Genomic DNA, 25,352 nt, shown 5'->3' on the forward strand with positions numbered 1-25,352 from the left:
CACACACACACACACCCCTATATGAAAACACCCGCCGTCTAAACATACTTACTTTACCAGCTTTGAAAGTTTCTTATTCTGAGTGAGTGGAACATCAGCAGGGTATCTTTGGGTTTTTAAAAAGCCTGGTATTGTTTTCAAATATTTGGATGCAGAATCAGAAAATGATTTATTGGTGCATACATAAACAAGCATATTAAACATTAATATGAAATGTAAACATTAGGGCACATTAGTGTGTTAAAATAAAGGTTCAATAGTTTTCTGAAAAAATGACCTAAACTTTTCTATGGCTGCGTTCACAAACAAACTATAGTGCTCTCATCCATTTCAATGAAGCCAGTTTGGTGACACGGCAGGGGTACCAATGCAGGGGGCCTCGCAAAACAAAGTTTAACCTTGCTCAACTTTTGCAGGCATACAACGCCAACGTCATCTGGCAAGGCGCTGCTGTGGCCAATCAAATGCTTGCAAGCGCACATTCATGGTCGTTACTGAGATGTGAAATATAAAAATTATGTCGCGTTTGTACTTTTTACCTGGTGATAAAATAATTGCAGCGATAATAACTGTGATAACTTTCCAGAGTTGTAAAATCCTGTCTGAGTATTGTAAACCGTTGTGCAGTGTATTACCGTCTGATAAACCTTCAAACTATCTATTTCTATTCTATCTATTCTATTACTTAAACTGGACCTCCTGGATCATATTTAATTTCTCACCTGTATCTGAAACAACATGCCGTCAACAACCCCTTGCTTTGTTTTAACACAAGGCTGTTTAAAGTAGGAATGCCTGCTAAAATCCAGTGTAATTTTTCTTGATTCTTATGCAGACTGCTGCAGATGAGAAGAAATAGTTTGACATTTAGGGAAATTATTCACTTATTTGCTTTATTGCTGAGGTTTAGATGAGAAGACTGGCCAACCTGCACCACGAAACATAACAGAGTTCCTGCGTTCCAGCCAATAACCGACAAGAAGGATTTTGGGGTTGGGGTTGGGGGGTTAGTGCGCGGAAGCACGGAAGGGAGGGGGAGGGGACGGGATGAGGAGGAGGGAGGGGCAAGCTAGCCTCGTTTTGTGTGACAATACTTCGAACGGCAACAAGAAGTAACATCACCCAACATCGCTTAGAGCACCTTTTAATCCGTACAAAAACGGGAGGCTTTTGAACATACAACTTGTCAGGTATTATCCCATGTAGTCTATATCCACGACGTTCAACTTCCAGGATTGCTCCGTTGCTGCCAGAAATTCCGCCGGATGACACTCTTTTCGGCCAGATGTCCGTTACCTTCTGCTTTCTTTGTGTTGGAATTTTAAACTCCAGTCGATTTATGAGGACTATGGTTAACTGCTCCTCAGATCTCTGCAGGGTAAATCCAGACAGCTAGCTAGACTATCTGTCCAATCTGAGTTTTCTGTTGCACGACTAAAACAATTTTTGAACGTTCACATGTTCCACCAAAACAAGTTCCTTCCTCCGCCCAGGGCTTAGCGCTCCCATGATGATTGTGATTGGTTTAAAGAAATGCCAATTAACCAGAGCACATTTTTCTGCTGTGTGGACTAGCCAGACCCTCCTCCGCAGCGCTGTGGAGGAAGGTCTGGCAAAGCGCGGCTATCTCTCATGTATCTGTTGTCCTTGGTGCAGCGATCCTGATGTGAACTGTGATGTGCTCCTTTAGGTGTCTAAACAGGCCAAGGAGTTCCTGGAATTTGTGTATGAGGAGCCCCTGCTGGACGTCCAGCAGCTCAACCCTTGTCTGTATGAGCACTGTGAGCCTCTTAGCACTGTGCTGCGCCTCCGTCAGCAGCTCCAGTCACTGCGGGCCTACCTGTTTAGCTGCCGAGCAACCGTTGCTGAGGACCTCAGACGAAGGTAGGTTGGCAGTGAAGTCTATTGTGGTGGTGCTTAGAGCACTGTTGTCCAACCTCTTTTGGCTTGTGACCCCTCAAAATGAAGCAATGTCTATTTGCAAATCATCATCATATGTATTGTACATGTCTAAGGGTTGTGAGCACTTCTTTTTTTGGTTTGCATACAGTATTTAAATTTGGAAAGGTCCTCAGAAAGCAAATTATCCAGTAATTCACAGGAAATAAAGCTTCACCCAAAATCAGAAAAATAGACATAACAAAACTATCTGCGTGGGGCTCCACTGACAGTAAACAAGGAGATATCCAGCCATTTTAAACGTTATTTTCTATATATATCAGCTACAACTACCATGTTTAACATTAGCAGCATGTGTCATTGAGTCACACTGACTGATGCACTACACTATTTGTTATAGTCCTCTGTTGATTGATTGATTACACAGACTGTGTACATCTCCCTGTATGATCAATGTTTATATGTGTTTGTTTATATGTGTGTGTCTGAGTGCCTGCATGTATATTGCCATAACTTTTATCTGCATGCATTCCTGTGTGTGTGTGTGTATGTATATATATATATATATATATATGCTGCATATACATTAAAAGATTGTGTGTGTGTGTGAGAGAGAGAGAGATGGTTGGGGGGGATGACTGTTTATCTGAGTGGGGTCCCACACTGAAAGCCTTGTCTGTGAGCTGATGGATGCTCCTTGCCCCGCTCCAGGTCACTAATACACTCTGATCTGACTTTTTCTAAAGGAGAATCATCCACCTCTGAAAACAGAATGGAATCTGATTAATAAACTATCATGATAATTCACATAAAACATATTTTCTTACTTACCAGTAACAGTATCTATACTGAACAAAATTATAAACGCAACACTTTTGTTTTTGCCCCCATTTTTCATGAGCTGAACTCAAAGATCTAAGACTTTTTCTATGTACACGAAAGGCCTATTTCTCTCATATTGTGCACAAATCTGTCTAAATCTGTGTTAGTGAGCACTTCTCCTTTGCCGAGAAAATCCATCCACCTCACACGTTGGCATATCAAGATGCTGATTAGACAGCATGATTATTGCACAGGTGTGCCTTAGGCTGGCCACAATATGGCCACTCTAAAATGTGCAGTTTTACTGTATTGGGGGGGTTCCGGGGGGGGGGGGTCCGAAAACCACTCAGTATCTGGTGTGACCACCATTTGCAACACATCTCCTTCACATAGAGTTGATCAGGTTGTTGATTGTGGCCTGTGGAATGTTGGTCCACTCCTCTTCAATGGCTGTGTGAAGTTGCTGGATATTGGCAGGACCTGGAACATGCTGTCGTATACGCCGATCCAGAGCATCCCAAACACACTCAATAGGTGACATGTCTGGTGAGTATGCTGGCCATGCAAGAACTGGGATGTTTTCAGCTTCCAGGAATTGTGTACAGATCCTTGCAACATGGGGCCATACATTATCATGCTGCAACATGAGGTGATGGTCGTGGATGAATGGCACAACAATGGGCCTCAGGATCTCGTCACGGTATCTCTGTCATCAATAAAATGCACCTGTGTTCGGTGTCCATAACATACACCTGCCCATACCACCACATCTGTGGTTGTGAGGCCGGGTGGATGTACTGCCAAATTCTCTGAAACACCTTTGGAGACAGCTTATGGTAGAGAAATGAACATTCAATTCACAGCTCTGGTGGACATTCCTGCAGTCAGCATGCCAATTGCACGCTCCCTCAAAACTTGCATCTGTGGCATTGTGCTGTGTGATAAAACTACACATTTTAGAGTGGCCTTTTATTGTGGCCAGCCTAAGGCACACCTGTGCAATAATCATGCTGTCCAATCAGCATCTTGATATGCCACACCTGTGAGGTGGATGGATTATCTCGGCAAAGGAGAAGTGCAGATTTGTGAACAATATAAGAAATTAGCCTTTTGTGTACATGTGACAAAAGTCTTAGATCTTTGAGTTCAGCTCATGAAAAATGGGGGCAAAAACAAAAGTGTTGGCGTTTATGATTTTGTTCAGTGTAGTTTTGAAATTTGTGAATGTCAGCAACACAAAACATCTCCATAGTATTAAGATGGCAGGATAAATATCAAAAAAGGGATATGTTGCTGTAATTTGGTTAAACTAACCCTTTAAATACAGGAAAATCTAAATATTACATTATACTATTTCTGGAATGTTGTGCTTTGTATTTTTAATACACTTTACAGTTAAAAGTGTTATTAGTTCAATCATTTGTCAAGCAGAGTAAGAAGGCTGGATAATATAAAACTTGTCTATATTTTTCTATATCGTTTCTATCGCGATGTTGAAAAACCAGTTGCGTCAAAAGTTTTTAATTCACACAGAAGTATACAAAAAGAGGCTTTAACCTGTTGTTTCATATAGACGATTTATTTATTGAATTACCAGAAAACATGCTATATTGTGGTATATATCGTTATCGAGACATGAAATGACCGGGATAGAAGATTTTGGCCATATCACCCAGCCCCTCAGAGTATACATTACAGACAAAGACAAAATGTTAAAGGCTACAGATGCAGAGTTGCACACACCGATTGTCAATGAATATCAACACGAGATGCTTAAACTGTAAAATGTGATTAATATAACTCATTACTTCTCCATTAAGATGTTTTAATGTTCCACTATTAAAATGTTTTTGTCTCTGGTTTGCCAAGTAGCTTCAAACCAAAAGTACTGGTATTTTTTTTATCAGCCTTAAAAACACCATATTAGCCGGCGCAGAGACGAGCAGCATCATGTCGTTCTGTGTTTACTTCTGTCCCATTAGCTAGTGCCCCAGCACTTCCAAACATTGCAGGATTGATGAGGGCCGTGGCGCTAAAACCTTCCCCTAGTCATCAGTCTACTTTTTTTTTGGTGGGGGGGGATCTGAAGAGAGATGTCTGTTGCATACATGCAGAAAGCCATGGAAACACGATTGCACACACAACCACATGAGGCACTAAAGGCTGTAAGTTAGGTGTGTGTGTGTGTGTGTGTGTGTGTGTGTGTGTGTGTGTGTGTGTGTGTGTGTGTGTGTGTGAGACATATAACCATAACACCACAAATTTACAGCATCCAAAAAGTTGTATCAACACTTCTTTGACACTGTCAACACAAGTTGAACATTATAAGTTTGACTAAGATTTGATTTTGGTTTGCATTAGATTGTAATGTGTTTGTGCCACCCTCTACTTGCACACACACAAAACACACCTATTTGTAGGACTTTGTACATCTGCTGGTTCACACTTACACAGTTCAGACCCTCCTTCAGTACACGATCATAATGCCTGAGTGATATTTTTAAGGTGTGTCTGCTTCACTGGGCATAGTGAAATAAAACCTGGAATTAAATAATCAAATACTTTCAGGGCTTAGACAAATATTATTGGTGTGTGTTTGTTTGCATATACGTATGAATCTGTGTATCTTCTGCTTGTAATCTAATTCCAAGAAGTACTTTTATCACGATCAGCACACTTTAAAGGTGTGTTCATCTGGGCACCGACAATCAACACAGGAGCCAGTGTGGGTTTGATTATTGTGTGCTTGCGTGTGTAGTCTTATGAATGCTGATGTGGTAACCCTTGGCAATGTACCAAACAGAGTAGTTTAAGTAGTTTATCAGTGGTGCCTATCCCCATGAGGTGTCTGGATCTCACACACACACACACACACACACACACACACACACACACACACACACACACACACACACACACACACACACATTCTTGTGTTTTGGTGACACTCATGACAGCTTAGACAGGATTTAGCATGGTGCCATCCATCTTAGTGGTCTGAGAGGAGGCCTCACAACACACACACACACACACACACACACACACACACACACACACACACTGAGATTGATATTATTACTTTGTTTAGCACCATTGACTAAAAGGCTGGTGGTTAAACATTAAATCTGTGTAATGCTCGTATGTGACCATTGTTTCATATTTACATGTTTGCAAGATTGAGCCTATCATTCAAACACTGGCCTGCACAGTTTCACCTATTAAACAAGACTACAAATTTAAACTTTGACTTGTGCTCACAGTTTGTGTTTAATCAGAGTCAGATTTATTGAGGCAGTCAATCACCTAATTCAGTTAATGCTAATGACCCAAGTTTATGTTTAACGTAACACCAATTTAGTCACAACATTAAAGGCAGTAGTGCAGTGCTCGTTGGAGTGCTTGCCTGTTCGGAACGGGCCCAGGCGCGGGAAGCAGGCCGGAGAAATGTGTGCAGCCGCCAGCAACAAAACAACATGCTGGAGAGCCCAAGAGCCCGGGCGTTCATCTTGGCGGATGATCCCTTTTTGGCATGACACTGGTAGTCCACTGCAAAGACATGCTTGCACAACCCGTTCTCATTCCCAAGTCGTCAAATACTGATGCTGTCAGTGGCTCCCAGCATCACATACCGACTTAAAAGTCACCCTTTAGCGTCTATATGGGATGTACCGGGCATAGCAGCAGCTTGACTGCAGCACTGTAAGGTTATTTTTATTTAAGTTTCATAAAATCGGGCCAGTAGTTTTTCCTTATTCTGCTGTCAAATGAATCAACAAACAAACGGAAAAACCCAACCGGAAACATAACCACCTTGGTGGAGGAAATAAAACACAGTACATTTTACCTTGACCGTTTTTTTTGGAAAAGCAAGCTGGAAATGGTAGTTATTATTTTAATACTATTTTGTGTGTCTTTTCACAGGATCTTCCCCAGGGAATATCTGCTACAGCACATTCACCTGTACTCCATTGCTGACCTGCAGCAGGTACATACACACACAGACATGCTTACATGCTTTTATGTTTACAGTAATAGTGATGCCATTCACATTTCTTAAATGAACTAAAACTGAACTAACTAAAAAAAAAACATTGATCAGTTTTAGTTTAGACCTTGGACCGGGCTGATTCTCACTTTTTCAAAGAGCCTTTTAATGATAAGGATTAGGTTAGGTAAATATGTAAAGCTTAATTTAGAATAAAGATATGTTTAGTTAAACTTAAGTGGGTGTAGCTTAGTTCCTGATCGTTAAATTGCTGCCCGCATCTCATATTTGTGAAAAAATGGTGTTGATAAAGATATCCTGGCTATGCCCACTTGCTAACATTTTCTAGCTACCTACATTAGCTAACATTAGTGTGCAGACTGCTCTAATCCATCTGTTTTTCCCCACGTTGTTACAAAAAAAATCATTAGTTAAATTCTTATTCGATGTAAGAAAATGGTAGAGTACAGTAGTAGACAGTAGCTAGGCTGATAAGTTAGCTGATTTAGCTAGCTAGCTTGCAAATGTTTAACAGCCATGAGGAACCATTGTTGTCTAAAAGCTATTAAAAACACATGAGTGAGCCACACTGTTGCACTGGGTGACATTGTTTCTTTATTACCATGAAAACACACACACACACACACACACACACACACACACACACACACACACAGACACACACTAGGGCTTTGACTTTTGCCCCAAACATATTCGAAGTTTGTTTGTTTATTAATATTCAAATATATTCGAATATTTATGTAGCCTACGTAAGTGGTCTGATGTTCATACTTGTGCGCTGGTGTGTGCATCGAGCCGGCATGTGTGTGGGGAGTGTGTGTTGTGAGAGAGTGACGGTGATTACCGGTAGCTTCGGAGCGAGTAGCGACTCTAGAGACAAAGTGAGAGAAACAAATCGTCTCCCCTGTGTTTTCTGACCACGGTGGGAAATCTGGAGCAGGAAAAGTTAACCCTCTCCCTGATTTTACATTGTTTATGGAGAAGGAGAACCAGGAAATGAGTCAGGGGAAATGCGCTACCAAGCCGCGGCCGAGCGACGTGCATCGCCGCGACGTATAGTTACATTTTGAAATGCGTGAAAAAGCCTCGGAATCTGAATTGAAAACAAGGTTTACAAGCAAACACATTTACAAAAAATAATGCCTATAACAGGTTCGAAATTCGAATATTAAGGGCTGCCTAATATTCGTTTGAATATCATTATTTTTTTAAATATTCGAATAACGAAGTTCGGAATCAAAGCCCTAAAACACACACACACACACACACACACACACACACACACACACACACACACACACACACACACACACACACACACACACACAGTAGTCTATTTTGACTCAATCCCACATAAATCATCCTGTTGGCATAAATATTCACATAAAATGTGTATTGCAGTAATCCACAACTGAAAATAGTCCCAACATTTGTTGAAAAATGCAATGCCAAGTTGATTTTGTAAATTAAAAATAATACTATATATTTGTGCTCGTTTTTTTTTTTTTTTAAGATGCATGTCTTCAATATGAATCAATAGGCTCGGAGCTGAAAGCCACAGAGATAGTTGGAGTTGGACTTTGTATTGGATTAGTTAGACAATAGGAAATAGAAAATAGAATAATGCTTGCCTTATCCTTTAAGTAAGCACAACCTGTCCTTTGTTTCTTTGGCAAGTGTCCATGTAATACCAGTGATAAGAGAGGCTAATACCCTCTAATAGCCCTATTTGGAACAGGGTAAGCCCTTTCAAGTGTCCTGATCCAAGAAAACAATGGTGTTGGTGGAAGGAATTCATATCTGGCATCGTGGAAACCTTTAACTCTGCCGTTATCCCTTATCTAATCAGAAAACTTTCTTCTCATATAGCATATCTTTACATTATGTGCATGCCATTCATAACAGTTACACCGCCCAACTCAGTTTAAATGTGTTCAGTTGAGTATTTCTTTTTTTTTTAACCAGAGCATTAAAAAAAGAAACACATCCTGGCCTTTCAGCGGTTCAGTATCTAGTCATCAAACTGAGTTGGGGGGGGTCAGAGGAAAGCGACCACAAATGACTGAAAAGTTCTTTTGTTTGTCATTATGTTCATCATGTAGTACCCTGCCCCATTTATTTTTCAACCCTCCCTCTCTGACTCAGAGCTCGGCCACAGACTCTCACGGTGAAAGAGATTGGACCCCCTCCTTGTCCTCGTCCTCCTTCTCCTCCACTCCCACACTCTGTGTCTCTCTGCTTCACTAATTGGTTACATTCAGAATCAACAGGCAGAAAAACAAAGCGTGACATCCCTCCATTCTTCCCAACATCCCCTTGGCCTCACACGCTCTGCACACATGTGTGTCGTGTGTGTGTGTGTGTGTGTGTGTGTGTGTGTGTGTGTGTGTGTGTGTGTGATAGAGAGAGTCCTTCACTCTCTCTTTCCCTGCTAAACTCTGTGATTTACTCATAAACCCCAAACTGGTGATTTAGTACTAATTTTAACGAGAGAGCCTGCACTGCTCCCTCTTCTCTTTCCCTCCCACTCTATGCCCTCTCTTGGAGATTCTCAAGCACTCTGCCTCTTAATTGGTTTTCCATATTAACAAGCTTGTTTCTTTTGATTTACCTCCTGAATAAAATGATGCTCTTAATCAACGTGGCTTTTTTTGTTCCAGCTCAGAGGTCAGTGAAGGCTAAACTCCCTTGGCTAAACCCTGGACCACACTAAGTCTATTCACCTCCTGACAAATAGCCTCCACCCATATCCCCCATTAGGAGCAGTTCATTTGAAGAAAACATATGTGTTTGTCTAAGGACACTGCCCTTTTCCTCTGCTGGTTTTAGGGATTGTTTCTAGTGTTTTGTGTGAGGACTAAAGTAGTAGGAAAGCGCGTGTGTGTTTGTGTGTTGCAGCAGACTTCCCACAGTGATACTCTGGCATTCCCTCTATGCCAGGCATGCCTCTCTGCTCACACTTGTTCAGACTCACAGAGGCCTCTTAAGTAAATGTTAAAGGTTCTCAGAAAGATTTGCAGTTTCTGCTCATGGCTTTGAGTTTAGGTGGAGCTTTTACCCTCAAATGCACAGTGTTAGAGTTAAATGATCGGGTCAAATCGGTCAAAATGGAAGTCATGCTCGTCATCCTGGAAATTGGCCAACAAATAGTAAATGGACTAATATAAACAATATAGATAATAACATACTAAAATGTTTAGGTTTAAAGACAAAAGTGTACACCCTCAACACTAAAAGGATTAGGCTATATTCATACTTTTGCATTAAGGGGTTACACCGTACCTACAGTATGTGTGTACATACGGAGACTACGCCAACTGTGATTGAGTGCCTTGTGTTTTCTCCTACACGTTTCTGGTGCTGATTGAAAGTGAAGACACTAAGTGAGTTGAAGAATGGCTCAGTTATCTGCTCGCTACATCTAGCAAAACCATTCCCACGGCAAACCTTCTGCTCACTGCAACTCCCTGCTCACTATCACCGTAAAATGAACGTACATCATTTTTAATAATCTCTATATAGCAACATTGTAGTTGTCATCTTTGTAGTCATTTGAACTTTTTAATGCACACAACTTTAACTGCGTTTCATAACAACTGAAACTCAAACACAGGCAGAGAAAGAAGACATAATCACAATTACAATTTAATTAAATTCAACTACTTTTATCTTGTTATCATCGTACACAACATCCAGATTTTTTTAGTACTCTAATTTGGAAAGTTACTCAAAAGTTAATTTTGGGAAGCCCATGATAAGACATACATACATACATCAAGTCGTGTGTGTGTGTGTGTGTGTGTGTGTGTGTGTGTGTGGATGTGGGTGGAGAGGGTGTTATCCAGACAGAGCTGGTCTTTCCAGCCATGTAATCCCAGCTGGCTTTCTAGTTCCTCAATGGAGCTGTGTGTGTGTGTGTGAGAGAGAGAGAGAGAGAGAGAGGAGGGCAGGCGAACGGCTGTTAAACAGCAGTTTTAGGAGATTAGGAGGTTTTGGAGCACAAAGACTCTGCGTGGAGCAGAAAAAGAGGTTGAACTGGAGGGGGAGGAGTTTAAAAGGATGGATGGAGGGAGAGGAGGTGAAGTGTGTGTGTGTTGGGGCGTGTTTGGAGGGAAAGAGGGTATAGAAGGGTTTGTCCTGTAGGCTGCTCTAGAATCATTTTGTGAATATAGACCTGTGAATATTGCACTAATTGGCAAATTTCACATTGTTTTAATCCTGCTACAGATTTTTGCACAAGCTATTAAAGTTCCATAGCATAAAAATCCATAACGTATTCTGTTTTTTTGGTCCTCTACATAGTGCAATGTTTTTTGAAGTCCAGCTCTTTTCAACTGATTAGTTCAAGGATCTATTGAACCACAGGAACTAAACTCAAGAACTTAACCTGTAACAATGTGCATTTCTCCACCACATTTGGAAAACCGAGAAAATTAGGTAATTTAGTCATCCTGTTCTTTGTATTTAGTTTGGAGACTGATGTTTGAGCTGCTGTAATGAATGAATGAAAAGGAGACATGCTGAGTTGAAAAAAAGAGACTGAAAACTCCAGAGCACCTGTCTCCGAAGTAGGCAATCTGCGGAGTGTTTCATGGATATTTATTTATGCTTTCTGCAATTGGCAAATTGAGTTTCATTTTTCTTGTTCACCGGCTTTTTTTGGTCTCATAGCAGCTCCCTCTCTTCTGTGTGCTGGGAGGGGTTGGTGATCAACAATAGTCTATGTTTGTTTAGAAGAACACACGTGGCAGGGCTTTTTAAAAAGGGAAAAATGTATGTCTTAAATGTGTAATCATAAAATCTGCAGTTACACTGTTTAGTGCTGTTAATTGAATGTCGCAATCAATGTCTGCTCGTGACCCCTCCATTAAAGAATCATTTTACTTTTTTAGATACCTGAAGAGATGAAACTATCGAAACTAGGAAAAAGGAAAAAAAGGAAACTGTAGTCTGATAGAAATATATTGTATTATTTTCTATCCTGTTAATCATCTTAAAATCAAAATTTCAACCTGTGCCGACCCCCTCGTAAGAACTCTTAAATCATTTTGCAGGATCCATAAATTCTGTCAGTTCTTGAGACAGAAGTTAGTAAGAACCAGCCGACCCTGAACGCCCATTAGAGGAGTGAGAGGTCTGCCAGCGGGCGGGCTGCTGGTTGGCCCAGAAACTCAGGACAGCTATCAATATTTGGCTTCATTGATGTCCTTGTTGGAAGTGGGCAAGTGTACAAATTTACAGGGTTGAAGTTACTGTCTAAATGATTGTCCCAGTGTGACTCTGCTGGACAGTGCTGCTTTGATACTTTGGAGTAGCAAATAAAATAGTCACAGGATATTTATAGCAAGCAGCAACAGCAGATATATGGGGATTTTAAGAAAATGGAGGAATATATTTGTTTAGAGAAATAAGTGTGATAATATAAGTGGTAGATCACTCTTTAAGTAATAGTAATTCAGTGCTTATAGTGTGAGATTGCATCCAGGCAAGAAGTTGATTTCTTTATATTGCTATATGTTTACCCTGCTTGTTTAACTTATTTTAGAGAATGTGTGACGTGCACCTACAACACCAAAACAAATTCCTTGTATGTGTAAAAAACGTACTTGGCAATAAAGCTTTTCTGATTCTGATTCTGATATCCCTCTTCTCGCCTCATTCGCCATCCATCCAGTCAGCCACCAGAGCTGTGCTGCCAGTTGTTTGATTCTGCCCAGTCCAATTATAGAGGGCCTTAATTACCGAGCCTGTCAGCCTCCATCAGGAGAGCCATTCGTCATGTGGACCGGGCAGGACCGGACTGAGCAGGGCTGCTTAGGTTTAGTGTGGGGACACATATATCTGTCTGTCACTCTCAGTACCTGTCTGTCTGCCTGGAAACATTTGTCATCTGTACTGGACTAAGCTTGGTCTCACATACAGAAGAGAAACTTAGTAAGTGACACTTAAAGGTACACTGTGGAGTTTTCTTATAAAACAACACATTCTCTGAATGCTAAATGTTTCTGACCTTCACCTGTTAGAGGTAAGAGTAATGATAGAGTCTACCTATTCTACATCAATACATCAGTGGTCTGAGAGAGATAATTTGATATCATAGATTGTTAAGGGTTGTTATAGGAAAAGCCTTCAGTTGGTAATTAATCTCAGTATATGATTTACTGTTCACAGGGTCAGTATACCTCTGTTGCCTCTGTGTGTGGCTTCTTCCTCCTCTCTCCATCTCACATCCTCCTCTTCTTGCCTTGTCCTCGCCGTGTAACAAACAGCATGAAGGAGGTTATAATTGGGAGGTCCAGAGCTCTGCCAGGTGGAACCACTTGTGTCTGAATACGGGCTCTCGCGCTCTCTCAAGATCTCATGTATATTGGATCTCTACCACTCTTACTTTATTTTTCACTTAGTCTCCCTCTGTCTCACATATGCTCTGTGTGCATTATTAGAATGATACTACAAAGCTTTGCAACCATATATTATTTTCAATTTCTGTAAGATTCTACACAACTTTCTTTTCACTGTTTTCTTTTTGAGTCATCCACTGTCTTTTCACTACAATACAACTGCAGCCCCTCCCGCAGCCAAAACCCCCGCCTCAGTTCTTAAAAGAACTTGCCAAGCGTTGCCATTAAAAGGCGTTCACCTCATTTACTGTCTTCCTTCCTTCCTTCCTTCCTTCCTTCCTTCCTTCCTTCCTTCCTTCCGTTTCCTCTCCTCCTGTCTCCAGTCTCTAATTCCTCCTCTCTTGTAGTCATTTTGAAATAAGTTTTTTATTTTTGTTTTATATTTTTAAACATGTGTTACTGATCTAAAAACTTAGCAGGAAGTCCATTTTTATTTTCTCTGCCAGAGTCCAGATTTTATGCACACGTTCAGACATTTCTTAGGTCGCACCGACATAGTTCTTTGCTTCAATTCACAGGAATCAGAATTAGAAACATTTCATTTTTAAATAGGTTTTCACATTCAAGGAATTTGCCTTGGTATTTTGGTGCATAATGGACAAAGTAAACAAAGAGAAAAGAAAAAGTCAAATTCAATTTGACAATTAAAATTAAAAACTGAAGTGGGTGTAATGTGCAACATGTTGATTAAAGAATGTGCAAATGTTCACAGTTTAAAGAAGAAAAAAGATAATAAGAACATGTGCAATATGCAAAAATAAAAAGAGATTTCACAACTAAGTATCATCATTCCAAATGACATTAGATTAAAACATATTGTTTAAAAGTTGCAGACAGCTGCCTCAGGCTATCGGTCACATAGACGCAGTTTTGGACAGTACTTCATTGACTACTTATTGGCAGTGTCTCTTTTAATTAACATCTTTCTAGATTAAAATCAAAATGTATTATATTCATCTGAATATCATCAATCACCATGTCCATTCGGATCTTTTGTCAAACAGTAACTGGATTTTTTTGACCCAGTCATGCATGTTTTACTGCCTTGAATTAGTGTGTAACAATTCATTTTATCTAATTCTATTGGTTACACTTCAGATGGAGGAGAATACCTTTGCTGCTATATCTTTTCAGAGCTCAGAAAATCATGTCAAAAAGGGGTAGAAACTGCTGTTAAAGGAAGGGTCTTTGCTTTTAAAATGCCTTCAATCTAAATTCCTTGATTGGAATATCAGTTTCTCATATTTCATCCACACTAATGCCATGTGGAGTTTTAGAAGATAGCTAATGCTTGTACGTAAGTGTTTGCTGTTGGTGATGTCCTGTCTTCTGTTCTTCCTCTTCTCCTCACCTTGCAGGTGATTGATGGAAAACTGGCTCCCTTCCTGTCCAAGGTGATCAAGTTTGCCAGCTCCCACGTTTTCAGCTGCAGTTTGTGTCGAGAGAAAGGCTTCATCTGTGAGCTCTGCCACAACAGACAGGTCATCTACCCCTTCCAGGAGAACGCCACCAAGAGGTACAGATTCTCAGATAACCTTTCTATACATTTGAACATTTACTTAGCCAAAGAAATCTAAACATTATCAATTATAGATTTGATAGATTTAGATTTGACTTGATATGAAAAGACTTGATTTAGTGGAAAAAGTCAGACAAAACATCCCAGTAAATTCTATTTAACAGATTAATGTTTCGATCTTACAGAGATCTTTGTAAGGATGTCAAATCAACACCACAAAGCACTACTAATGTACAGTAGTATGTAGGCACATTCACAACAATTACAGTGACGCAGTCGTTGGCAATTCAATTCTTAGATTTTGAGGCTCCCTCCAACACTGCTCATGCAAATAAGTACAAGTCACGTAATTAGAATCTAAGACATAAAAAAGTGCAGCAGCTAAAACATAGGAATAAAATATAATGCTGTGGTAAACAGGTGTACAGTAATAGTTAAATGTAGAAAAAGTGTGATGTAAACATTTTGAGCAGTAATGTAGTAAATGAATATACGTAATGAGAACAGGTGTGGATGGGTATGCACATAAATATATAAGTTAAGATAAACCTTTATTAATCCCTGGAGGGACATTCAGGTGTCATAGCAGCGACAGCAATGACTAGAAAAACAGAAGAGGTACAGGTAAGAGTGTAGAACTAAACCAAGATAAGAATAAAACGTATTAAGTACAAATAAAAATAAAGTCCTGTTCTGCAGAAGCTTCTGGAGAGGTTCTTCAGAATTGTATGAAGAACCTAAAGGAAAAGCACCTGTATTAAAAAAACACATTATGTACTTTTCATATTTCTCTGGAAGCAGGAAAACTCACAGGGGAGAGAGGACATAAAGTGTAGTAATGTGACTGCCTGAGCTACTAGCTAGATTTATTTCTGTTCCAGGCCCTCGGGTTGAGCATGTGTAACATGCTTGTTATCTGAATGTTTGCTCATGTTCTTTGTGAGGACCAGTATCAGTGTTGAGAACGAAAGAGTTAAGACATTTTGGTCTTTACTGACTTTATCAAACTGCTGTTTCAGTTCTGATGGATCAGTTCATCCAAATTATTAAAAAAAAACATACGTTATTTTTAAATTTCCGTCTAATGGTATCTAGCCCTGCAGATACTGCATGGAAACAACTTTGACATTTTTATGACACACTATACTGTGAAAAGTTTTATGGCATATGGTACTATGACATTTAAAAATAATGTATGACATACTATACTATGACATTTTTATATTTTTAATGAATAACTACTTTTTTTGACATACTATACTATGACATTTTTAGGACTTTTATGAAATACTATACTATGACTTTTTGACATTTTTTACAACATACTATATTATGACATTTTTAGGACTTTTTAGGCATACTATACAATAACTTTTGTGACTTTTTTTACGACATGCTATACTATAACTTTTTTCACATTTTATGCATACTATACTATGACTTTTTTAAAACATACTATACTATGACATTTTTCTGACTTTTTTGACATGTTCTACTACATACAATACTATGACTTTTTTGACAATTTTTACGACATACTTTCACATTTTTTCTGACATACTATACTATGACATTTTTCTGACATACTATACTATGACATTTTTCTGACTTTTTAAGACATACTATAGTATGACTTTTTTGACATTTTCACGACATACTATACAATAACTTTTTTCCCCCTTTTTTTATAACATACTATATTATGACTTTTTTGACACTTTTTTGACCCCACTTTATGACAAATTAAACTTTGACTTTTTTTATGAGAAACTATACTATGACTTTTTAGGACATACTATGATTTTTTTTTTTTACAACATACTACTCTATGACTTTCCACCACCATACTTTTGGTCTGTATGGGGACTAACCTTCCGGTTCCTAACCCATCTCCCTACAGACTGAGCTAGTGAATTTTTATGATTTTTTTTATATCATACTATACTATGACTTTTTTATGACTGAATTCCATTTCTCTGTCTTACCCCTAGCCCTTGTCCCTCGAAACCGAGTGGTAAGAGGTAGGGGTGAAAACATACCCCTATGAAAATGAGACTCCACTTGGTTACATCATCATACATACTTAAGTTTGTTTGCAATAAATATTTGTATACACACTGCATGGTGTGTTGTGTATATATGTTTCAGTTATCACTGTTTTGAATTCATTGATGTTCAGAATGTCATTGATGTTCAGAAACACTTTCTTTGTTAACAAAAAGCTGTCTTTATTGCCCAATAAAGTAAACATTATTACAACTATTAGAACCATAACTTACATGTCACACACATAAAAAAGGCACTCAAATGTATAAAACTAAAAAAAGACACACAAGACTTTATTTTTAGGCTATTCTGAAATTCCAGACCCCAGTCTGATGCCTATTGGCCCACTTTCCCTCCATACCACATTTCTTTCATTAGTGTCCTGTATCATAACCAACAACAATGTACAGGTGCATGAACAGGAATGAATTACATAATTACAATAATACAGTACCAATACAATAATGAATGGCTACAACATGAATGCAGAAACTTCTGCTCGTTTTCAGCCCGAGAATGGATCAGCTGCTGGGTTTCCTCCGGCATCCCTGTGTGATACAGGACAGTAAATGTAAAGCACGTATAGATGTCTCCAAAGCAAGTAGTGTTATGTACTGATATCAAACGAAATTCGCTGCTAATGGAGTTAAGTTAACACTGTAGACATGCATGGAATACATTCAAGACAGAGAAATGCGGTACTGTTGTGCAAATAAGCAATTTTTTATTTTTTATAAAGCTTTATTAAATCTTTACGATACAAACAGTAAGAACAAGCAAACAGAGTCATTAATACAGAAAAAAACATTAGTCAAGAGCAGAGCCAGGGGGAGTTTCAAATATATACATAAAAAATAGAGCCTAACTGAATGGTTTTAGCAGCTTTCTTATTTTTTGAATCAGAGACAAGTTTATCAGTAATGTATCGGGATAGATCTTTCCAGAAAGTGGTGGAGTAGGGACATTGCCAGAACAGGTGCACCATTGTTTCTGGACATATTCCACAAAAAGAACAGTTAAAACATATGTCAAGCTTAAACCTAAGGAGATATTGCTTAGCAGGATAATACCTATGTATGATTTTGAAAGAGATTTCTCTTACTTTATTTGTAAGGAGGTATTTGTAAGGAAGGTTCCATATATTCCCCCAATTCAGGTTGTCAACAAAGTTAGACCAATAGGGAACAACATTAGGGGTACTTGTGACATCTCTTTGAAATAAAGAGTGAATGTTACGATTATTATTCCTCGTTGTAGTAGTGAAACATATATTAACTGAGGTCAACTTAGCGTCCAAAGCTTGTAGACAATCTGGTTTTCTAGTCCCTTTTTAAGAAAGTTAAAATACCAGATGGGATGGAATCCATAACAATTGCAAACTCTCTTGGGGTGCTTAGAATGCCAAAAGTGTGAAGGAATTCAGAATAATTCAGCAATGATCCATTATCATTTAGTAGTTGGGATACTAGAATTATGTTATTATTGAACCAAGTTTTATAAAATAAAGATTTATTCTTGAACTTAATAAGCCGATTATTCCAGATGAAGCACCTATGTGGGGAGAAATTATGTTTGTAGATTAACGACCATGCTAAGAGCATTTGTTTGTGGAATTTAGATCAAATTAAGGGGATTTTTTCTATTTTATAATCACACAAAAGTAAATATTCTAGACCACCAACCTTAGAGAAAATATAGTTAGGTATAAAATTCCATGTAGATGTGGGATTTTTTTAGAAAATGCTTTATCCAATTTATTTTAAAAGTATTATTAAGGGTTGTAAAATCAAGAAAAGTTTAGACCACCACGTTCAAAGGTGTTCATAATAACAGATTTTTTCACATAATGCGTCTTGTTTTTCCAAATAAAATTGAAAAGTAATTTATCAATGGAATTACAGAGCGTTTTGTTGACAAACAAGGGGATAGCTGCATATGTAAGACGGGATAAACCTTCTGCCTTTGTCAACAATACTCGTCCTTTCAAGGATAAATCTCTTGATTAAGCTTATTCTTTGTCTTATCACTAATCAAATTAAAGTTTACAGAGCATCTCTCCTCCTCATTTTTCATTATAGTAATCCCTAGGCAAATAAGCAATGTAACGTTAACGTTAGCGTTAGCATAGCAAGCTAGCTAGCGATTTTTAAAAACGTTTCGATTACAAATATGGTTGCAAATATATATGTACAGGACTGTGTAGAGCACAAAACAAGACTTTCGTCATTTTTAAATTAATTCTTTAAGCCGAAGATACTTACATTTATGGGTCTCTCTGGTCGACCTGGCAGCCATTGTTCCTTGTTAATGTATCTGGATACCCCTTGCTTTCAAGTAAGCTTGCGTCCTTGCTTACTGTTAAGGGGTATCTAGCCCTTCCCCTTAGCCATACCCCTCGATCAAAATGAGTTTTGGGACAGCCCTTACTCTCACGTGAACGCGCAAAACTAAGGGGAAGGGTTAAGACAGAGAAATGAGATGCAGCCTTACTACTATACTATGACTTTTTTTATATTTTTGATATGAATTTTTTTCTTTTTACGACATACTATACTATGACTCTTTATGACTTTTTCGACATACTATACTATATCCTGGACGTTGATGGGTGTGCCATCTGCCCATCCTCTGAAGTCTGCAACCTTGGTGTAATCCTGGACTCCACCCTCTCGTTCCATACTCACATCAAATCCATCACAAAATCAGCCTTTTTTCATCTCGAAACCTCTCCAGACTCCGGCCATCACTCTCTGACTCCATGGCAGAAACCCTCATTCATGCTTTCATAATCTCCCGTTTGGACTACTGCAATGCAGTCCTGTCTGGGGTCCCCAGCAAAACCCTGGACAGGCTCCAATATGTCCAAAACTCTGCCGCCAGGGTCACCCCAACCCTCATCCACCTTCACTGGCTCCCAATTAAGTCCTGCATCACATATAAAATCCTCCTTCTCACCTACAAATCCCTCCATGCCCTGGCCCCACAGTACCTCTCCGACCTCCTCCATCCATACACCCAACCCCGAAACCTGCGGTCCTCAGATGACTGATGACTTTATTAGATGACTTTTAATACTATGACTTTTTTTCGACATACTATACTATGATTTTTTATGTTTTTTTTTCAATATACTATACTATGATTTTTTTTTCCGACATACTACGCTATGACTTTTTCAACATACTATATACTATCACCTTTTTGACATGTTGTACTATGACTTTTTTCGATATACTATGACTTTTTTCGACATACTATGACTTTTATGATTTTATACAACTTTTTTTTTACATAATATACTGTGACTTTTTATGAATTTTTCGACATACTACACTATGGCTTTATTCAGACATATTATATACCATGACTTTTTTCGACATACTATGCTATGACTTTTTTGACTTTAAGACATAATATACTGAATTTTTATAACATACTATGACATGTTTTATGACATACTATACTATGACTTTTTAATGACATTCTACTATCAGTTTTTTGACATTTTGATGGCATACTATACTTTGACCTTTTAAGATATTTGATGAAAAAAGAAAATGAAACTTCATTTATTCGTCACATACAATCGTACAATACAATGTAATGAAATGTAATCTCTGCATTTAACCCATCCTAAGCATTAGGAGAACTGGACAGCCACATACAGCGTCCGGGGAGCAATTTGGGGTTAAGGGTCTTGCTCAACGACACTTTGACATGCGGCCTGGGGAGCAGGGGATCCACCAGCTCTACCGCTTAGCCACAGCCACCACTTGTTATGACACCATTTGATATGACATACTATACTATGATTTTTTAAATTGACCTCAAAATTGTACTTAAGTACGGTACTTGAGTACATGTACTTAGTTACTTTCAACAACTGACCCTTCTGGAAAAAGCTGTTGCTATTTATTTTGAAAATGTCATGTTGTGAGTAGCATAAACTAAACTCCATTCACCTGCAGGCAGAAATACACATAAAAACATAATCTGCAGCAATAGACACCAATTTAGCAAAGAGATGAAATGTGTACGTGAGCAAGTGCTCTCTCTGGGTCTCTGCTGCTTGTCGGTAACACTGGTTGGCTGTGTGTGTGTGTGTGTGTGTGTGACTATACTATAAGAACATCCTGGAGGCTGTCAATACCATCCACAAACATGGAATTGTCCACAGTGACTTGAAGCCAGCAAATTTTGTCATAGTGAATGCTTCGCTGATGTTGATTGACTTTGGCATCACAAAAAATAATCCAACCAGATGTTACAAGCATTATCCTGGTCATTCACGACATGGGCAGTTAACACAGTCCAGAGCCACGTCCTTGTCACTGAAACTCAGAGTAACAGACAGCAGAGTGATAAGACTAATTCCTAGAAGAAACACTGACACACTTTCTGTACTATAACTCACACACATACACACCTTCCTTGTTGAGTTGTGTTTTATGACTTGTGAAGGAACTGTTAACTGATAACAGCTGTATCTACTGTAGGACTTACTGGAACTAAGCTGGACTCTGTTGACTTAGTCATTACTCAGACACTGACGGTGCAGGAAATTAGCAATAACTGGATGTAAACAGCCTACAGTACCATGCTCAATGGATCATTTTCTATCCGTCCGTCTTTCACATTATCGTTATGTTTTTATTTGCTGACGAAAAATGTAATCCATTGTGTCATAGTGTGTGTGTGTATGTATGTGTATATGTATATATATATATATATATATATATATATATATATATATATATATATATATATATATATATATATATATAGTTTTCATATTTAAAGGTTAACTTTTATTTAGTTTTAGTCTCATTTTCATCATGAAAAAAAGGTTGCTCAAATATTTAATAATATTAAATAATAGTTTTTCGTTGACGAAATTAATTCTTTCAAAATTCTGCAAAATCCCAAATACGTAATCTAAATCTTTCAACATTCTCACTTGTAAGTCGTTTTAGTATGGTTTTGCTGTGAAAAAAGGTCTTTAACAAATGTATTTCTTCATTAACAAAATGAACACTGGTATAGTAGGGAATTGTGTCACGTGGAAAATGTAATACATTGAGTAATAGTTTTTGTTGTTTGTTATTTTACGTGCATGGATATTGTAGAAATAAATGACCGGTATTCTAAAAGCTTTTGGCATTGAACGTTCAAAAATGTCATATCATAAAAAATATTTGGGATTTAGTAGAATCTTTCAACTTCTTAACGAACACTGGAGTAATATGGAATTGTGTCACACCAATAGCCTTCTCATACAAATAATGGCTTGATGACCGATCTGTGTGTTGATCTTTATAATTGCAGGTGTGACGGCTGTGGCGCCGTGTTCCACACCGAGTGTCGACAGAAAGCTCAGCCGTGTCCGCGCTGCGTTCGCAGAGAGCTCCACCACAAGAGGCCGTCCTCCTTCTGGTCTCCGGACGACGACAGCCCCGGATGCTTTCACCTGCCGTACCAAGACACCTGAGACACACAACACACACACAGAACACACACACACACACACACACACACAACATAGCACACCAGACACACACACACACACACACACACACACAGTTACAATTAGGGCGCTGGACACTGGACAAAGTGCCTGTTTTTCTGATTTGTGTGTCTAGAGGACAAATTGTGTGACAGAGCTCAGGGCTCGTGTGTGTACCTGTTAACACAAACCTGAGCTAGCACTAGCTTTGTCCTACTGTAAAGAGCAGGGAGAAGACCAACTGAAAACGGCTGCACCAGACTTTACAGACTGACCAACATGTATTTTGTAGTCAAACATCACACGTCATGGTCATCCTCCGCCATCTTCATCCATTTTCCACCTCACTACTTTCACTTATTCTAAATCACAGCTGATAAACTGGAGACATTCAAAGTAATAGTTGGAACATTTTGGTGGTTTATTCTAACAAAAGTCTTACAGCACAAGTCTAGTGATGAAGGTATTAGTCAATGGACAGAAAATGAATGAACAATTTCAACAACTGATTAAAAGGGAACTGACTGATCTAATCTACGCCCCACTCATGGTGAGGCAATACTGTTACCAAAACTATTTCAGTATGAAACCTTGACACACTGTAGGGTTGGGAGATGGCTGTAACAAGTTTGTAGTTTCCTTCTTTATAGAGAAAAGCAGCCGTTGTCACCTTGGAATAAAATATTAAAAGGATAAGTGCTCATTTTTTCAAGTCTGTCTTAAAACAATAGTTGTGCTCATATGAGCAATGAAACTGTCTGTGGCTGGCTGTAATAATTCTTCCTGTTTATACTAGCCATTAAAAAGATCCCTTTCTAAATTGATTTCAATGTAAGTTAATATGAAGCTTCAGCAGCATGTCAGCTGCGTGGCGTGTCTGTTTTTTTTTTTTTTTATTTATAACACGCAAGCGTTTTGGAAGCGTTTCCAGGCAAAATAGAATATGAAAAGATGTTTATGTCATTTTGACACAAATCCATTTAATAAATGACATTTTGATGTTTGAAAGTCTATAGGTTTTGACATAAATGCAGATACAAATGTAATTAAAAGAAATAAATAATTATTGATTTTCAAATATTGCACCTGTCAATACAGAACGAAATATTCTGTAGCCTATTTTGCCGTCAATATTGCCGACGTTGTCTTTTCTGTAATCAAGTCAGTCTATATTTATGTTTAACATGAAGTATACTACTGCTTGAGTGCATTTTATCAATGGGAAACATACATGTGTACAGACTAGGCTAGCAGCAGCAGCACCACATCAGACACGTTTCTGGTATGCAAAGGCATAGAAAACGCCACGCAGCCTCCACGCAACTGACACGCAACAGAAACGCCACGCTCACGCCACGCAGGCAGTGTCAGGAGGTCTGTGAAGTATCATTTTTTTTCTTTGTTTTACTATCCCTCTGCCTCAGCTCAGCAAGGAATCACGAAACAAAAAAGGGAATTCTGTACAAAAAAGGCTGAAACTTTGGAAGTTTTTCTCTTGATTTGTACACAACGGCTGAAGCCTCATATACAATTTAAATGAACTTTGAAATATACTTTAAAACAGACGACGTCTGTGGATTTTGTCCCCCATTACTTGCATTACATTTGCAATAGTAAAGGATCTTTTAATGGCCAGTATGGACAGGAGGAATGATTACAGCATGCAAAAACCTTTTCAATGTAGATGAGGGTATGTGAGGATTGTTTTAAGACTGACTTGAAAAAATGTGAACCTGTCCTTTAATCAGTTTACAGAACATCAATAGAAACTTCTCAAACCACAGCTGCAGCACAATCCACAACATCACTGGCCGTCTGTATGCCCACCAAGCCCACTCCATTATATTTGCTATATTTCCATAATATTGCTAAATACACTTCTTTGCAAGTCACAAATCCAATAATGCCATTCCCTGTTTTGGTTTGAGCTCCAGGAGACTGGCATGTTAATTAAGGTACTCAAGAGATGATGAAAAATATTTGAAATTAAATTTTCTTTGTCTTACATTACAATAAACTGAATATATTTCGGTGTTGGACTGTTGGGCATTTTGTTTACTATTTTCTGAGACCAAGAGATTTATCAATTATGAAAATAATTATGAGTTATAACCCCAATAAAGTTATTATTTACTGGTCATTATTCCAGACATATAAGCTCTACAAGATTTCAAGTGTATTTAGTCGTATTTTGCAGAAAATATGTGATTGAAACGTAGGGATCAACCGCAGAAAAAAGGATTGTGCTGCAGAGAAAGTTTCATAAGTTTCTGTGGATGTTTTGATAATTTTCATTCCAACTGTGACAACTTGTCACCATTGAAATCCATTGTAACTGACTAAATCCAAATGTTTTACAGTCATATGCGAGTCTTCGAGTATTTGATTACATTTTGGGTTCATTATTACCCAATAATAATAAAAGTTAAAAACGATCGCTGTGATTAAACTATAGAAAGCCATCTTTTATCAGATCTCATTCACCTTTTCTTTAAACTTTATTTAACTTGTAGGTGTGGAATAAAAGATGCCTTTTAACTTACTCATTCTAAATCAGTGTTATTTTAATGTAAATGGACTTAAATTTAAAAAGACGCTGCGCACGTTTTCCTCCCTACATCAATCTAACTGTAAAATAACAGGCAATAATACACTGTAAATTATGCTTTTATTGTTGCATTTTTCCTCTGTGATTCTACTTCCTGTTGTGCTTTATTCCTGCAGAATCTATCAAACATGATAGCAGCTTTAGCTTTTAGTATCTCTATGCAACCTAGATGGCCTTTATAACCCGCTGCTTTTCCATGTGTGAAGGTCTGGAAACACTTTACGTTTAGGTTTTCTTCACACTGCAGCACCAGCTGTGTTTCCATCGTGTCTCAGGGCAATTTTTACTGAAAAGTTGGAATAATAAACATTTAGTCAGGTTTGCAGCCGAAAAAGTAAAAATCAACATATTTTCAAGTAGCTGGCAAATTTGAGAGCCCATTCAAGCCCATTTCCAATTTTTCCAAATCGAGGCACCAATCACAACCATTGAGGCGGGCTTTACACGATGAAGATAGCATAGCAATGGCGAGCAGCGAGCAGCAACATAACGGCTACCGAAGCGCAGCAACCCGTTGATGCCGCTGTAGCTGCTATGTCAGTTGGTTG

General features: G+C 38.5%; 1 protein-coding gene across 4 annotated transcripts in view; it reads left to right on the forward strand.

Moving 5' to 3' along the window:
• plekhm3 (pleckstrin homology domain containing, family M, member 3) overlaps nt 1-24,230 on the forward strand; it is a 47,952-nt gene extending 23,722 nt beyond the window's left edge. For all 4 annotated transcript variants that reach the window (XM_078262381.1, XM_078262380.1, XM_078262383.1 and 1 more), the window contains exons 5-8: nt 1,691-1,884; nt 6,643-6,706; nt 14,487-14,644; nt 22,019-24,230. In XM_078262381.1, the coding sequence (XP_078118507.1) occupies nt 1,691-1,884; nt 6,643-6,706; nt 14,487-14,644; nt 22,019-22,181 (579 nt within the window). In that variant the 3' untranslated portion in view covers nt 22,182-24,230. The remainder of the gene's footprint in view (nt 1-1,690; nt 1,885-6,642; nt 6,707-14,486; nt 14,645-22,018) is intronic.
• Nucleotides 24,231-25,352: the final 1,122 nt, after the last annotated feature.

This window comes from Sander vitreus, chromosome 11 (assembly GCF_031162955.1).
Source record: "Sander vitreus isolate 19-12246 chromosome 11, sanVit1, whole genome shotgun sequence".
NCBI lineage: Eukaryota > Metazoa > Chordata > Actinopteri > Perciformes > Percidae > Sander > Sander vitreus.